Source organism: Pseudophryne corroboree, chromosome 5 (genome assembly GCF_028390025.1).
Source record: "Pseudophryne corroboree isolate aPseCor3 chromosome 5, aPseCor3.hap2, whole genome shotgun sequence".
NCBI classification, from domain to species: Eukaryota; Metazoa; Chordata; class Amphibia; order Anura; family Myobatrachidae; genus Pseudophryne; species Pseudophryne corroboree.
Window position 1 is genome coordinate 382,963,175 of NC_086448.1, and position 18,942 is coordinate 382,982,116.

Sequence of the window (18,942 nt, forward strand, 5' to 3'; positions counted from 1 at the left end):
GACGCTCTAGAACAGTGATGGGGAACCTTGGCACTCCAGCTGTTGTTGAACTACACATTCCAGCACTGCCGTAACTATGCATTTTAGCGCTGTCTGCAAGAAACAGCATTGGCGCCCCCCCATGCAAGATAGGGGCAGTGCACGCCGTAGGCGTGTGAAAAATATATAGGGGCGTGGCCACAAAATAATACCAATTCATACTACGGTGCACAGTAGTCTCCATTATTCAAATTACGCTGCACAGTAGCGCCACTACACCAGATAGAGCCTCTTTTACACATTATGGCAGACAGTCCCCCTTTTACACATTACGACAACGTCCCCTTTTTACACATTACGGCAGACGGCACCTCCTTTTACACATTACGGCAGACAGCGTGCCCTTTCTACACATTACGGCAGACAGCGTCCCCCTTTTTAAACATTACGGCAGACAGCGTCCCCCTTTTTACACATTACGACAGACAGCGTCCCCTTTTTACACATTATGGCAGAGTCCCCTTTTTACACATTATGACAGACAGCGTCCCGTTTTTACACATTACGGCAGACAGCTTTCCCCTTTTTGCACATTACGGCAGACAGTGTCCCCCTTTTTACACTTTACGACAGACAGCGTCCCCTTTTTACACATTACGGCAGACAGAGTCCCATTTTTACACATTACGGCAGACAACTTCCCCCTTTTTACACTTTACGGCAGATAGCATCCCCTTTTTACACATTACGGCAGGCTTCATGCAGCAGATCCCGGGCAGGGGAGAAGGAGGAGGGGGGAGGGGGACTGGAGCCGCAGCAGTGCTATGTAATTGGTAGAGGCGCCGCTGCATCTGTCATTTTCCTTCCGCATTGGCTGGCCAACGCCGCTGTGAATGCTGGGATGAGGGAAGCGCATCCCAGCATTCACAGCAGCGCCGGGCAGCCAATGCGGAAGGAGAGGGACTGCTGCAGCGTCGCCACTACCAATTACATAGCGCTGCTGCGGCTCCAGTCCACCTCCCTCCTCCTCCTCCCCTGCCTCCGGCGCTGCTGCTCTCCTCTCCTCCAGCGCGGAGCAACCAGCACAGCAGAGGCGGCTTGTAATGAGTCAATTTGACTCATTACAAGCCGCTGGCCGTTGCGCTGTCAGGGCGAATGCACTGTGTGCCAGGTACACCTGGCACACACGTAGGTACGGCGCTGCATTCCAGCATGCCCTGCTACAGTTTTAGCATGGCCAAATAGTAAAACTGTAGCAGAACATGCTGGGATGTGTAGTTCAACAACAGCTGGAGTGCAAGGTTCCCCATCACTGCTCTAGAATAACAATATACAACTTCAGTGCATGGTCTGGAACCTGACAGAGGAGAGGGTTGGCTCACAGGCGGTGGGACCCACCAGGTATTTCCCCTGTATCCCTGTTTGTTCTTTAATATTCATGACAACAAAATTAATCTGAAACAGCAGGACTATACCAAACATTCCCATATATGAATTATGTCCTGACGTTAATGACTAAAGATGAGCGGGTTCGGTTCCTCGGAATCCGAACCCGCCCGAACTTCAGGTTTTTTTACACGGGGCCGAGCGACTCGGATCTTCCCGCCTTGCTCGGTTAACCCGAGCGCGCCCGAACGTCATCATCCCGCTGTCGGATTCTCGCGAGGCTCGTATTCTATCGCGAGACTCGGATTCTATATAAGGAGCTGCGCGTCGCCGCCATTTTCACACGTGCATTGAGATTGATAGGGAGAGGACGTGGCTGGCGTCCTCTCCGTTTAGACTAGAGTACTAGAGAGAGACACAAATTTTGGGGAGCATATTATTAGGAGGAGTACTACTTGCTGCTGATAGTGTGACCAGTGACCACCAGTTTAATTAATCCGTTCTCTGCCTGAAAAAAAACGATACACAGTGTGACACAGTCACATACCATATCTGTGCTCAGCCCAGTGTGCTGCATCATATGTAATACTGTATATCATTATCTGACTGTGCTGAGTGCTCACTGCTCACACAGCTTAATTGTGGGGGAGACTGGGGAGCAGTTATAGCAGGAGTACATATTTTAAGTACAGTGCACACTTTTGCTGCCAGAGTGCCACTGCCAGTGTGACTGACCAGTGACCACTGACCACCAGTATTGTGATTGTCTGCTGACCACCAGTATATTGTGATTGTCTGCCTGAAAAAGTTAAACACTCGTCGTGTGGTGTTTTTATAAACGCATTCTGCAGACAGTGTCCAGCAGGTCCGTCATTACATAATATATACCTGTCCGGCTGCAGTACTAGTGTGATATATATATATATATATTTTAATTTTATCTCATTATCATCCAGTCTATATTAGCAGCAGACACAGTACGGTAGTCCACGGCTGTAGCTACCTCTGTGTCGGCAGTCGCTCGTCCATCCATAATTGTATACCACCTACCCGTGTTTTTTTTTTTTCTATCTTCTTGATACTAGTAGCTTACTTTAGGAGTCTGCAGTGCTGACAGACAGTGTCCAGCAGGTCCGTCATTACATAATATATACCTGTCCGGCTGCAGTACTAGTGTGATATATATATATATTTTAATTTTATCTCATTATCATCCAGTCTATATTAGCAGCAGACACAGTACGGTAGTCCACGGCTGTAGCTACCTCTGTGTCGGCAGTCGCTCGTCCATCCATAATTGTATACCACCTACCCGTGGTTTTTTTTTTTCTATCTTCTTGATACTAGTAGCTTACTTTAGGAGTCTGCAGTGCTGAGTCTGACAGACAGTGTCCAGCAGGTCCGTCATTACATAATATATACCTGTCCGGCTGCAGTACTAGTGTGATATATATATATATTTTAATTTTATCTCATTATCATCCAGTCTATATTAGCAGCAGACACAGTACGGTAGTCCACGGCTGTAGCTACCTCTGTGTCGGCAGTCGCTCGTCCATCCATAATTGTATACCACCTACCCGTGGTTTTTTTTTTTTCTTATCTTCTTGATAGGAGTCTGCAGTGCTGACAGACAGTGTCCAGCAGGTCCGTCATTACATAATATATACCTGTCCGGCTGCAGTACTAGTGTGATATATATATATATATATTTTAATTTTATCTCATTATCATCCAGTCTATATTAGCAGCAGACACAGTACGGTAGTCCACGGCTGTAGCTACCTCTGTGTCGGCAGTCGCTCGTCATCCATAAGTATACTAGTATCCATCCATCTCCATTGTTTACCTGAGGTGCCTTTTAGTTGTGCCTATTAAAATATGGAGAACAAAAATGTTGAGGTTCCAAAAATAGGGAAAGATCAAGATCGACTTCCACCTCGTGCTGAAGCTGCTGCCACTAGTCATGGCCGAGACGATGAAATGCCAGCAACGTCGTCTGCCAAGGCCGATGCCCAATGTCATAGTACAGAGCATGCAAAATCCAAAACACCAAATATCAGTAAAAAAAGGACTCAAAAATCTAAAATCAAATTGTCGGAGGAGAAGCGTAAACTTGCCAATATGCCATTTACCACACGGAGTGGCAAGGAACGGCTGAGGCCCTGGCCTATGTTCATGGCTAGTGGTTCAGCTTCACATGAGGATGGAAGCACTCAGCCTCTCGCTAGAAAAATGAAAAGACTCAAGCTGGCAAAAGCACAGCAAAGAACTGTGCGTTCTTCGAAATCCCAAATCCACAAGGAGAGTCCAATTGTGTCGGTTGCGATGCCTGACCTTCCCAACACTGGACGTGAAGAGCATGCGCCTTCCACCATTTGCACGCCCCCTGCAAGTGCTGGAAGGAGCACCCGCAGTCCAGTTCCTGATAGTCAGATTGAAGATGTCAGTGTTGAAGTACACCAGGATGAGGAGGATATGGGTGTTGCTGGCGCTGGGGAGGAAATTGACAAGGAGGATTCTGATGGTGAGGTGGTTTGTTTAAGTCAGACACCCGGGGAGACACCTGTTGTCCGTGGGAGGAATATGGCCATTGACATGCCTGGTGAAAATACCAAAAAAATCAGCTCTTCGGTGTGGAAGTATTTCAACAGAAATGCGGACAACATTTGTCAAGCCGTGTGTTGCCTTTGTCAAGCTGTAATAAGTAGGGGTAAGGACGTTAACCACCTCGGAACATCCTCCCTTATACGTCACCTGCAGCGCATTCATAATAAGTCAGTGACAAGTTCAAAAACTTTGGGCGACAGCGGAAGCAGTCCACTGACCAGTAAATCCCTTCCTCTTGTAACCAAGCTCACGCAAACCACCCCACCAACTCCCTCAGTGTCAATTTCCTCCTTCCCCAGGAATGCTAATAGTCCTGCAGGCCATGTCACTGGCAATTCTGACGAGTCCTCTCCTGCCTGGGATTCCTCCGATGCATCCTTGCATGTAACGCCTACTGCTGCTGGCGCTGCTGTTGTTGCTGCTGGGAGTCGATGGTCATCCCAGAGGGGAAGTCGTAAGCCCACTTTTACTACTTCCACCAAGCAATTGACTGTCCAACAGTCCTTTGCGAGGAAGATGAAATATCACAGCAGTCATCCTGTTGCAAAGCGGATAACTGAGGCCTTGACAACTATGTTGGTGTTAGACGTGCGTCCGGTATCCGCCGTTAGTTCACAGGGAACTAGACAATTTCTTGAGGTAGTGTGCCCCCGTTACCAAATACCATCTAGGTTCCACTTCTCTAGGCAGGCGATACCGAGAATGTACACGGACGTCAGAAAAAGACTCACCAGTGTCCTAAAAAATGCAGTTGTACCCAATGTCCACTTAACCACGGACATGTGGACAAGTGGAGCAGGGCAGGGTCAGGACTATATGACTGTGACAGCCCACTGGGTAGATGTATGGACTCCCGCCGCAAGAACAGCAGCGGCGGCACCAGTAGCAGCATCTCGCAAACGCCAACTCTTTCCTAGGCAGGCTACGCTTTGTATCACCGGTTTCCAGAATACGCACACAGCTGAAAAACCTCTTACGGCAACTGAGGAAGATCATCGCGGAATGGCTTACCCCAATTGGACTCTCCTGTGGATTTGTGGCATCGGACAACGCCAGCAATATTGTGTGTGCATTAAATATGGGCAAATTCCAGCACGTCCCATGTTTTGCACATACCTTGAATTTGGTGGTGCAGAATTATTTAAAAAACGAGAGGGGCGTGCAAGAGATGCTGTCGGTGGCCAGAAGAATTGCGGGACACTTTCGGCGTACAGGCACCACGTACAGAAGACTGGAGCACCACCAAAAACGCCTGAACCTGCCCTGCCATCATCTGAAGCAAGAAGTGGTAATGAGGTGGAATTCAACCCTATATATGCTTCAGAGGTTGAAGGAGCAGCAAAAGGCCATTCAAGCCTATACAATTGAGCACGATATAGGAGGTGGAATGCACCTGTCTCAAGCGCAGTGGAGAATGATTTCAACGTTGTGCAAGGTTCTGCTGCCCTTTGAACTTGCCACACGTGAAGTTAGTTCAGACACTGCCAGCCTGAGTCAGGTCATTCCCCTCATCAGGCTTTTGCAGAAGAAGCTGGAGACATTGAAGGAGGAGCTAACACAGAGCGATTCCGCTAGGCATGTGGGACTTGTGGATGGAGCCCTTAATTCGCTTAACAAGGATTCACGGGTGGTCAATCTGTTGAAATCAGAGCACTACATTTTGGCCACCGTGCTCGATCCTAGATTTAAAACCTACCTTGGATCTCTCTTTCCGGCACACACAAGTCTGCTGGGGTTCAAAGACCTGCTGGTGAGAAAATTGTCAAGTCAAGCGGAACGCGACCTGTCAACATCTCCTCCTTCACATTCTCCCGCAACTGGGGGTGCGAGGAAAAGGCTCAGAATTCCGAGCCCACCCGCTGGCGGTGATGCAGGGCAGTCTGGAGCGACTGCTGATGCTGACATCTGGTCCGGACTGAAGGACCTGCCAACGATTACGGACATGTCGTCTACTGGCACTGCATATGATTCTCTCCCCATTGAAAGAATGGTGGAGGATTATATGAGTGACCGCATCCAAGTAGGCACGTCAGACAGTCCGTACTTATACTGGCAGGAAAAAGAGGCAATTTGGAGGCCCTTGCACAAACTGGCTTTATTCTACCAAACTTGCCCTCCCACAAGTGTGTACTCCGAAAGAGTGTTTAGTGCCGCCGCTCACCTTGTCAGCAATCGGCGTACGAGGTTACTTCCAGAAAATGTGGAGAAGATGATGTTCATTAAAATGAATTATAATCAATTCCTCCGTGGAGACATTGACCAGCAGCAATTGCCTCCACAAAGTACACAGGGAGCTGAGATGGTGGATTCCAGTGGGGACGAATTGATAATCTGTGAGGAGGGGGATGTACACGGTGATATATCGGAGGATGATGATGAGGTGGACATCTTGCCTCTGTAGAGCCAGTTTGTGCAAGGAGAGATTAATTGCTTCTTTTTTGGTGGGGGTCAAAACCAACCCGTCATTTCAGTCACAGTCGTGTGGCAGACCCTGTCACTGAAATGATGGGTTGGTTAAAGTGTGCATGTCCTGTTTATACAACATAAGGGTGGGTGGGAGGGCCCAAGGACAATTCCATCTTGCACCTCTTTTTTCTTTAATTTTTCTTTGTGTCATGTGCTGTTTGGGGAGTATTTTTTTTGAAGGGCCATCCTGCGTGACACTGCAGTGCCACTCCTAGATGGGCCAGGTGTTTGTGTCGGCCACTAGGGTCGCTTATCTTACTCACACAGCTACCTCATTGCGCCTCTTTTTTTCTTTGCGTCATGTGCTGTTTGGGGAGTGTTTTTTGGAAGGGCCATCCTGCGTGACACTGCAGTGCCACTCCTAGATGGGCCAGGTGTTTGTGTCGGCCACTAGGGTCGCTTAGCTTACTCACACAGCTACCTCATTGCGCCTCTTTTTTTCTTTGCATCATGTGCTGTTTGGGGAGTGTTTTTTGGAAGGGCCATCCTGCGTGACACTGCAGTGCCACTCCTAGATGGGCCAGGTGTTTGTGTCGGCCACTAGGGTCGCTTAGCTTAGTCATCCAGCGACCTCGGTGCAAATTTTAGGACTAAAAATAATATTGTGAGGTGTGAGGTGTTCAGAATAGACTGAAAATGAGTGGAAATTATGGTTTTTGAGGTTAATAATACTTTGGGATCAAAATGACCCCCAAATTCTATGATTTAAGCTGTTTTTTAGTGTTTTTTGAAAAAAACACCAGAATCCAAAACACACCCGAATCCGACAAAAAAAATTCGGTGAGGTTTTGCCAAAACGCGGTCGAACCCAAAACACGGCCGCGGAACCGAACCCAAAACCAAAACACAAAACCCGAAAAATTTCAAGTGCACATCTCAATTAATGACCTTAATACTGTAGGTTAACAAAAACAGCAATGTCATTTTTTTTATTTTTATAAATGATGTTTGCTTGTCCTGGGACCAGGGTTTAATGACGTTAAATGACCAAGAGTTATTTACCCAGAAAAGGAGATTTTTTAATTATTATTTTTCTGAGAAGCAACCTATGTGAAAGACTGTGGGGTAAATTTACTAAGATGGGAGTATATTTTACGATGGGATGTTGCCCATAGCAACCAAACAGATTCTACTTCTCATTTATCTAGCACTTTCTACAAGATAATACCTGGAATCTGATTGGTTGCTATGAACAACATCCCATCTTAAATAGAACTCCCATATTAGTAAATTTACCCCTGTATGTTTGCAGATGACAAAAAAACACTCTAAATAATTTTTTTCTGTAAATAAATATTGTATATGCAAACAAATAAAATTGGCAGTGGAAAGAACAGTGCGCAAAATCCTCTATAAATGAATCTGAATATTACATTATTATGCAGAGTTTTTTTGACAACTATCTGAATTGTTGATATTGTCGTAAAAATACACAATATTCTGCCTGTAATGTCTTGATTAATAAGATGTGCGCATACTGTAGTTGACAGCTGTCCCAAATTTCAAGGGAGAGGCCCAGGTTTTCAGGATCTCGCCTAGGAAAACTGTCCATTTCCCAATTCTCGAGATCCTACTCTGGGCTTTTTAAGATATTATATAATGAAGAAGAGTATTTAAAATAGCAATACATTTCATTTACATTATAATTAAGCTAATTAGCATGCATGAAGAACCAGAGAGACAGTCCAGTATGTAACGTGGTTACACAAACCTGGTTAGCAGCAAAGTGTCACTTGAAATAATTTTAACATGTTAGCTTCTATGTATTTGCTTCATTTGACTTCTAAATATGCTGTAGTAAATTATAAATCATACCTTCCTTCGGTGGGATGGCACAATGAAAAATGTTTCAATATTATGCTTTTTCAGAAAACTATTTCTTTCATGACCATAACCTGGTTCAACTTCATAATCCCCATTTAGGCACTCTAAGGTGGTCTTTGTTATATGAACTTTCCTGCAAGAAGAACATAAGAATTCTATAAACCATTAAAATGTACAAAAATGTTAATTTTTTTCTTGAATCACTTGAAAAGCGAGAATCAATGAAAGTAATATGGAAATCCCTGTAATCATTCCCATTTAGGAGTTTAACCAATGATATATTTATATATTAATTGTATAACATTTTGTTTCATGTGGTCAAATCTTTCTCCTGCATTTTTCTATTTTTGTTCTTCCCCCCCTTTTGTATCTCTGATTAAGTTATGAAGCAATATTCCAAGGATAACATTTAAAGGGTAACAATAATGTACAGTTATATCTTCAATAATACACAAAACAAATACATTCGGTGAAATTAGTTCATATTATATATAACAAATTCATACCTCCCAACTTTTCTCTCTCCTGAGTCGTGACCCTTGCACGTCGTACACGTTTGTGACCCGGAAAGGGGGCATGGCCTCCGGTGGGATGGGTGTGGCCTCAGTAAAGTGAGTGTGGCCTGGTGGCACGTTGTACAGCATTTTGGAGGCGTACCCAGTGCTCCCCGGGTAGCTGGGCAGCCCCCGGCTCACCTCCCTGTGCTGTATAGATTCTGTGCGTATGAGAACAGCATCTATGCAGTGATCGCCGGCTGCTTTGCAGGGCAGAGCAGTGGGTGATCAAAGGCTCTCCCAACTGGCCCCCAAATCGGGACAGTTGGGAAGTATGCCAATGGAAAGGGCAACCACTAGCCAGCATTTATATGCAGCAGAGATGATATGAGAGATTCCCTTAATTAGGACAAAAATGAAATCTCAGGTTATAGTGAAACTTATTTTTAGCAAGGCATACGTTTCCCTTTGGAAATAGCAGACAACTCCAAATAAGCAACACATAACAACTCTAAAATCCTGAAAGTAATAATATGGGTAATAACCTGTCAAAGAGGTTTAGTAGAATACCACCACAAAAGAACATTGTATGAGGTTTTCCATATTAAAAGCCATTTTTGATATATTACCTTCTTTTTACTAAATTAGAAAAATTACTTTTTTATGTTCAGCCACCTGTAATTCTGGTAAAAAAAAAATCATTAAATTAATCTTGATTTCCCACATAAATGAACTTAAATCAAATGAAATTGTTCCCAAGGTCTCTGATGCTGTACCAATAGGCCTCATTCTGAGATGTGCGCAGACCCAACTGACATTGGGGGTAATTCAGAGCTGATTGCAGCAGCAAATTTGTTAGCAGTTGGGCAAAACCATGTGCACTGCAGGTGGGGCAGATATAACATTTGCAGAGAAAGTTAGATTTGGTTGGGTTATTTCGTGTCTGTGCGGGGTAAATACTGGCTGCTTTATTTTTACACTACAATTTAGATTTCAGTTTGAACACACCCCACCCAAATATAACTTTCTCTGCACACGTTATATCTGCCCCCCCACAGTGCACATGGTTTTGCCCAACTGCTAACAAATTTGCTGCTGCGATCAACTCTGAATTAGGCCTGTTGTGCGGTTGTTTTGGGGTGGGAGTTAGCGATTTACGAAAGGGGTTGTGTTGGCCCCGTTTTGTAGGTGTGTCTTAGGCCAAGGTAAGTAAAAACCTCCTACAAAGCTCAGAAGATACAGTATCCTGGTTCAATAGCTCTTCAGGTTTTTTTTTATCACTTTTAATATAATACAGTAATGAGATAAATTTTGGGGGATGATGGGCATGTATTCTCAGATAAAATGTCAGTCAGACTGACAGCCATTTTGGGATCTATGTAGTAAGTCTTGGTGAGAGATAAAGATGATGGAGATAAAGGGCGGGATGTACTAATGCTTACCGCCACGGTAAGCATTAGTACGTTTACCACAGTGGCCATTTACCGAAGAGGGATATGTATTAAACCATGGGCACTGAGATGCTCTTCTCACTCACCATCCAGCTGGGTAGCCGAGCTGGGCGGGGGGACAGCCAGCAGTAGGAGCAGCATGCCGAATATCAGCAACCAAGGGTGCGGGCTGTAAGGGATGTGCAGAGCAGTGCGTAGCCCAAAGCCGGAGATCAGCAGCATGTTGACCTGCAACAAGCGGCTTCCGCATTCAACATGCTGCCGATCACCGGCTTTGGGCTACGCAGGGTTCGGGGGATGGGTGTCCTCTGCCTGTGTACTGCAGCTCCGGGGGTGCGGGTTCTGGAGGCTCTCAGCACTGTTGAATATCCAGCTGGCTCAATTATGTACAGCCCGCACCCTCGGCTGCTGATATCCGGCATGCTGCTCCTGCTGCTGGCTGTCCCCGCCTAGCCACACAGTTGTACGGTGAGAAGGGCATCTCAGTGCCTTAGGTTTAATACATACGCCTCGGCAAATGGCCTCTGTGGTGACGGTAAGCATTAGTACATCCAGCCGAAAGTACTGTACCCAACCAACCAGCTCCTGTTATTTTTCAAACACAGCCTGTGACATGGCAGTTAGGAACTGATTTTCTAGTACTGTATCTCCATTCATTTTATGTCTCTCCAAGGCTTAGTACATAGACCCCTTTACCTAATAAGCTGAAACCATCAGATATCCTAGCTATACACGGAGATATTTCACAATGTATGGACCAAATATCTGCATTCCTGCCCTGGGGAGCAGACATTTACACATTACTCCATTGTTAAGGTTGCACTGGACTACTTATTATACTTATTGGACATGCCAACAGATCGATAATTACTACTTGGTTGTAGCAATCAGCTGATATTGGATGATCAGGCCGATAATTGAACAGTGTGTTGCCCAGTATTATTAGGATAGTGGTAGAACACCTTTATAGAACTATCAGGCTGCACACAGATTAATGTTTTCTCAAACTGAGAAACATTGAGATGTGTTTAGTAGCTTTGCTAAACACAGCTCATAATGCATGTGGAATAGGACGAACTGTTGGAGGTGTAACCATGGAACACTGTAGGAAGCATTCACAAACCTACTGAATGAAGGTCAAATTTAGCAAAATACAGGCAGAGAGCAATGCTACTGTATCTTTATACCATTTTATTCTACAAATTATATTTTCCACCAAATATGTCAGAATTAATATTCAAAACTACTCAGTTCTAGTCTCCATTATTCAAACTATGGCTCAAAGTAGCGCCACTTACACACATTTATTTATTTTATTTATTAACAATTTCTAATATAGCGCAGCATATTCCGTTGCGCTTTACAATTAGAACAACAGTAATACTGTAGAACAAAACTGGGTAAAAGCAGACAGACATAGAGGTAGGAAGGCCCTGCTCGCAAGCTTACAATCTATAGGGAAATACACAAGGATAGATGCTACCTACTGCATAATGGTCCACCAGATTGCTAGGTTCTTAATGGGTTGAATGATATGATCACCCAGCAATGTTGGCCAAAGGTCAGAAGGGTGTGAGAGTAAAGAAAGACAAGATATGTGATGTTATGTGTGCTGTACAGAGAGGATGTAATTAGAGTCCCTTTTACACATTACGCCAGGTAGTGCCCCTGTTGCACATTATACCAGGTAGAGCCCCATTTTACAAATTACTCCAGGTAGAGCCCCTTTCACACATTATACCAGGTAGAGCCCCCTTTTACACAGTACAGAAAGTAGAGTCCACTTTTACACATTATGGCAGGTAGAGCCGCATTTTACACATTATGGCAGTTAGAGTCCCCTTTTACACATTACAGCAGGTAGAGCCCCCTTTTACACATTATGGCAGGTAGAGCCCCCTTTTACACATTATGGCAGGTAGAGTCCCCTTTTACACATTATGACAGTTAGAGTCCCCTTTTACACATTACGACAGGTAGAGCCCCCTTTTACACATTACAGCAGGTAGAGTCCCCTTTTACACAGTACGGCAGGTACAGTCCCCCTTTTTACACATTATGGCAGCAAAGTCCCCCTTTTTACGCATTAGGCAGGTAGAGTCCCCTTTTTACACATTACACAGACAGATTCCTCCTTTTTACACATTATGGCAGGCACAGTCCTCTTTTACAAAGGGAGAGAGAGAGAGATCGACAGAGAGAATGTTATACTTACGTTTACTCCAGGACCACCCACCGGCCAGCTGCCCTACACTGTGGCTCTTCACAGCGCAGAGCACTGTGGGTGGGCTGGGAGAGAAGTAATCTCTCCCAGAAGACGGGGCAGAGGAGGGGAGCTGCAGTTCTAATCAGCTTTATGTGAGAGAGGTAGCTGCAGCTGATGGGCGGTGTGGGTGATATACATGGTGGGTGGGGGCCAGGCAAACCACACACAGTGCAGAGGTGGTGTAAGCCAACGTGTGTTGCCAGTGGTGTGTGCCCACAGTGTATATGTGCTGTGTGCCAGGCACCACTGGTACACACCTAGTTACAGCCCTGCCCAGTCCCTACCAGGGCCGTCAACAGAAATCTTGGGGCCCTGTACAGTGATATCTCTGGGGCCCCTTTCAGAAACTATAAAAAAAAAATATATATATATATATATATATATATATATGCATATTTATTTATACAAATATATAAATATGTATATATCTTCTTCCTCCACCACACACACCACAGTCTGTGTCTCACTCTCTCCTTTCTCCCACACACTCCAAAGTCGCTCTCTCCTAAATGATTCCATCCTGCATTCCCAGCTCCCTCACACTATCCAAAAGCCCTGTATCACCTCACCAATCCACTCTTACCCAGGGAAAGACTCACCTGCACTGTATCCAGACCCGAACACCGCACAGCAGGTACCATGCGACCCTCACACCCTACCAAAAAAGGCAGACACAGGTAATGGGAATCCTGGCCAGTGGAGCTGCTGTCATGTCCTGTAATTGCCTGCAACAGAGCTGGACCCAGAAGAGCAGGTGCACACTCATGCCGCGCAGCCACTGTGTGTGAGAGGCTCCTGTCACTCTCAGGCTGCGCCCACACTGCCTACAGCTCGCTGCCATATTTGGGCAAGACAGTTCACATCCCTGCTGGACACTAAGCGGCATATACTTAGAGCCACTCTGATCCTTGGGGCCCAGTACGTGTACCTTTTGACCCCCGCTGTCGCCTGCCCTGGTCTCTACACACACACACACACACACACACACACACACACACAGCTTTTCCCCTCGTCACTACACACAGAGTCTGTTTCCCCCCACACACATACACAGTCTGTCCCCACCAGTCACACACACACACACACACACACATACACACACACACACACACACACACACACACACACACACACACACACACACACATACACACACACAGCTACACACAGCCTGTCCCCTACACACAGTCTTTTCCCTAAATCCACACACTCACTCACTCTCCCCACCCTCCCCTGTTCCCACTGTGTTACCTCCAGGAGAGAGAGATGCAGACACACTATAGACCGAACAGGCAAAGTTGGGGGGGGGGGGGGGACTAATTATGGAGCCATGGCCACGCTCCCTTTCAGGAAATATTCAATACAGCAAGCACGATAGGCGGCCTGGCAGAGAAGGAGGACCGGACAAATTCAACCGGCATCCTGATCCGCCACTGAAGCAGGGATGTGCAGTCAGGGGAGGCAGTGCCTCCCCTGTCATTAATGATTAAAATAATACAAGGAAGATACGTCAGACACATATTCTGTGTCATATGTATCCTCTTTATATTATTTCAATCATTTCAATCCATTTAATTAGTTCTTGAGGCACTGATAGTTAGTGCCTCCCGTATACAGTGGGAACGGGGACAAAGCGGGGGGCGGGGCAAAGCGCTGGGCTGTAAAAGCCCATTAGAAAATAAGGGGAATGCGGCAATTATACAAGTGCCTCGCTGGCAGGGAAAGCACGCCCCTGCCAGCAGGCACATGTGATTGGACAGCGGATCCAGCGCTGGATCCGCTGGTCCAATCACACATACGCGGTGAGGAGAAGCGGCGGCAGTACCCGGCACTTACAGGGGAGGACCGGGAGTGGTGGCGGCGTGGAGACTCTGGATGACAAGTGCTCTCTACAGATAGCCCTGGACAAGGTAAGAGCCAGAAGAGCGGTGATGGTGGGGATGTGCCCAGGCAGAGGGAGCACGGAGCCCCTGCACCAACTCTGCTACTGCCCGTGTGATGGAGGTGCTGCTGCTGTGACACGAGCGCTGCTGCTGCGGCTCCCTGGAGACTCTGTGAGCGGGATTCAATTCTTTTCACCCCTTTCCACACCCATCCTGTTTCTGCCCTCAGGGACGTTGTATCATTATTTCAGCTCGCTACCCCCGGAGTAACGAGGCACCCAACCTTTTACACAGCTAAACCGGATTACTATGGGCGCAATATGCGCGATAACAGAGATCATTTTAGAAAGGAAATTGGGAGTGATATATCATTTGAATCTCACCCTGTGTGTATTGCCTGCCCGCCTGCCGCCCTCATCTAGCTGCTGCTTTGACCCATGTACTGTGTGTGGGTGCTGCTGTACAATGTGTGTGTATATACCATGCTGTGTAGTGTGTGTACATATGGTGATGATGCTGCTGTGCAGTGTGTATAAATGGAGGTGATGCTGCTGCTGTGTAGTGTGTATATATGGTGCTGCTGTGCAATGTGTATATATTATGTAGTACTGTATATGCTGTGCCAGCCGGAGTAGTCGCCCAGTGCATGGCATGTCATGTGTGATGGGTACATTGCTGCTGCTGCCGCCGCTGTGTATAATGTTACACGCTGCCGTGTCTCGTACCCGGACCGATCGCCTGTGTCCTCGTTTGTTCCCCAGGGCCACTCCTAATTGGCTGCTGGTCCACGCAGATTTGAAATAGTAGCGCCGCAGTCATAGGAGTCACCCGCAGTGCCATCGTCCACAGCTTCCTCCTCCACTACACCTCAACCGCGCCGCTGTCCTCAGCCGCCCTGCCGCCGCCCTCAGTCCTTCTCTGCACCTCCGCCTCCTCCGCACCATGCCGACCACAGCCTCCTCATCCACCGCAGACCACAGCATCCTCAGCACCGCCACTGCTAAATAGGTAATCTTAGCCTGCTGCCTTTCTTTCTCCCTAGTCCCTACTGTATGCTGTATGTCCTTGCTGTCACTTTCCCTTTCCCTCTGTCACTCTCCCTGTCCCTATGTCCCTACTGTCACTGTTTCTGTCCCTCTGTCACTCTTCCTGTCCCAATGTCCATGCTGTCACTTTCCCTGTCCCTCTGTCACTCTCCCTGTCCCTATGTCCCTGCGTTCACTCTCCCTGAATTTTGTCTCATTCCATGTGCTATAATGTGAATTTCTGCTTATACCGTGTGCTATAATGTGAATTTCTGCTCATACTGTGTTCTATAATGTGAATTTCTGCTCATACTGTGTGCTATAATGTGAATTTCTGCTCATACCGTGTGCTATAATGTGAATTTCTGCTCATACCGTGTGCTATAATCTGAATTTCGGCTCATACCGTGTGCTATAATGTGAATTTCGGCTCATTCTGTGTGCTATAATGTGAATTTCTGCTCATACTGTGTTCTATAATGTGAATTTTGGCTCATACTGTGTGCTATAATGTGAATTTTGGCTCATTCTGTGTGCTATAATGTGAATTTCTGCTCATACGTGTGCTATAATGTGAATTTCGGCTCATACCGTGTGCTATAATGTGAATTTCTGCTCATACCGTGTGCTATAATGTGAATTTCGGCTCATACAGTGTGGTATAATGTGAAAGGGGCACCAGTACTAGATAGTATAAGGGGTCCAACTATTGTGGTGCATAATATGTATAAGAGGTATATGGTGTGGTAAACTACACTGAAGGACACACCCATTTTTGAGTGACCACGCCCCCTTTTCCGAAGTTCGAGCATACCTGCAACCTTCACTTTTCCATACCACCACTTCAAAATTTCACATAGAGCCATCTTTATCTTGGCCTTTAATAGGATTAACTGAGCTAGGGCAGACGGACCTAATCCCCTGCTGTAATGACTTAATCCCCTGCTGTATTGTTATCTCCAATTGTATTGCAGCTGCGAACAATAGATGAAAGGCTTATGCTAATAAACCACTGCACTGTAGGGCACTGCAGGTACAGTAACTTCCCTGGGCACAATGAGCAGTGGCTACACACTGACATCACAGCTACATTAAATGGCTAAACAATGACTACAAGCTAACATCACAGCTACATTACATGGCTACACTGACATCCCTTAACCTCGCGGTCTACCGCAGACCGCAAAGTTCCCACCATTGGATATAATGGAGCGCCTATGCGCTACATTGTATCTCTAGTGCGCCGCCTGACTGACAGTTCAGGCGCGCACAGCCAATCAGGAGAGTGCCATGATGTGGCGCTCCCTGATTGGCTGAAGGGACCCTCTTTGACAGCAGTCACGGGGGGTCCCGCCAGTCGGGGAAAGGGGTCCCATGTGTAAACATGGGACCCCTTACAGTGCGTGGTTCGGGTTCTTCATTCTGTTTTTTTTTACCAAGTCCCTGGATTACAAACAAGAAGAGGACAGATCTACACAGGATTGTTTGTGAGTATAATTTTATTTACAGGTACCCCTGGATTCTACTGGAGAAGAGGACCGACTACTTCGTGTCAACATAGGTAAGTATGTGTGTATGTAGGTGTGCATGTATGTAATAAAGTTGTACTGTCACGGTGTGATTTAAGGGGTCCCCACTCCTCCAGGGTACCCTGGCCAGGGGTGACTAGTTGGGGATTTAATGCCACGGCCGCAGGGTCCTTTATAAAAGTGTCCCCCGGCTGTGGCATTATCTCTCTGACTAGTGGAGCCCAGTGCTGGTGGAAAAAATACGGGGGACTCCTACATCTTTTGTCCCCCGTATTTTTTGCACCAGGATCAGGCGCAGAGCCCGGTGCTGGTTGTTTAAATATGGGGGAACCACAGTAAATTTTTTCCCCGTATTTTTACAACCAGGACCGTCTCAAAGAGCCCGAGGCTGGTTATGCTTAGGAGGGGGGACTCCACGCAATTTTTGTCAGGATTTAACACTTTTGTGATGTCCATGAAGTCGAATCCAGGCTGCCCACTATTCGTCAATTGGTCCGTTTTTCAACAGGGGGACTGTTGAATCCGTTATTTATTGAATATGTCGAATTCGGGTCCCGGCTGGAGGGTTTCGCCTGGCGAATTGTGTCGAATCCAAAAACGGTCGAATTCACGCCAGAATTCGACCGCAATTGAATATACCCCTTAATCTGCGACCCGGCTAAACTTGGCATTAGCAATAAGGGCCCGTGTGCTGGCTCCAAATACCTCTGTGTCTCCCTGGAAGGGCTCATTGTGGGCTAATTGTGCTTTTAACCTTTCCTGTATGTGTGATGTCACATTTACAATATGTCAGACAAAGAGTGTGTTTCACGTATGGCAGAGTGTTCTATTCCCCAGGGAGCTCACTACTATGTACTCAGTGTAGTGCACCTTCTCATGCTAGCGGGGCTGAACCAGCGTGGCTGGATTCATTTAAAGGAATGATTTCCAATATATCTAATAAATTGTCCTGCCATGAGAAAGAGACGCAATATTTAAGACAGTCTGGGGATGAGATTATGAATAGAGACTCAGTCCCCAAACAAGCGTCTCAGTCCCCTGCCATTTGTCCACAAAAGCAAACTCTAGCCCATATCCTGCAGTTTGACTCTGACCCGAGGGGTCAGACATGGAGGAGTGGGAGGTGGATTCAGAAGGGGAGGACGCTGCTCAGTCACTCAGGCCCTTATAGAAGCTATCAGAGACGTTCTGCAAATTCCTGATAAGGTGGCAGAGGAGTGTGAGGAATCTTATGTTAATGTAAAAAAGAAATCCTCAGTCACTTTTCCTGTGTCAAAGGAATTTAATACCCTGTTTGAAGAACCGTGGATTAATCCTGATAAGAAATTTCAGATCCCTAAAAGGTTAATCTCTCATCTTTTTCTTTTCATCTGAAGGATAGGAAAAAATGGGAAAATCCACCGATAGTGGATGCATCAATATCCAGGCTGTCACGGAAAATAGTGTTGCTTGTCTCTAGTGCAGCCTCCCTGAAAGATACGGCTGATCGCAAGATTGCGACTACACTGAAATCCTTGTACATGGCTGCTGGGGAGGCCCAGAGACCCACTATAGCATGTGCGTGGATTTCTAAAGCCATTGCTAGATGGTCAGGTAACCTAATTGAGGGGATGGATTCCTTATCTAGAGGGGAGATTGTTTTACTCCTGCAACATATACAGGACTCTGCAAACTTTATGGTGGAAGCCATAAAAGAAGTGGGTTTGCTTAATGCATGCACCATGGCTATGGCAGTGTCAGCACGTAGGGGCTTACGGTTATGCCAGTGGACTGCGGACTCGGACTGCAGGAAAGGCGTGGAAGGCCTTCCATTCACAAGAGAGGCCTTATTTGGAGACGAACTTGACAAATGGATCTCCAAAGCTACTGCGGGTAAGTCTACATATCTTCCTTCTGCAGTTCCCCCAACTAGGAAGACCTACAGTCCTTTCGGATGGCCAAGTTTAAGAGCAAAGCCAGAGGATCTTCAATAGCCAACAGAGGCGCTAGAGGTAGACCACACAAACCAGCAACTGTCGGTTCTCAGGAA

The 18,942-nt window shown here is 46.4% G+C and overlaps 1 protein-coding gene across 1 annotated transcript in view; it reads right to left on the reverse strand.

Annotated features, from left to right (window-relative positions):
- ADCY1 (adenylate cyclase 1) overlaps positions 1–18,942 on the reverse strand; it is an 879,311-nt gene that overhangs the window by 133,619 nt on the left and 726,750 nt on the right. The window contains exon 7 of the mRNA XM_063922700.1: positions 8,257–8,398. Coding sequence (XP_063778770.1) covers positions 8,257–8,398 — 142 coding nt within the window. The remainder of the gene's footprint in view (positions 1–8,256; positions 8,399–18,942) is intronic.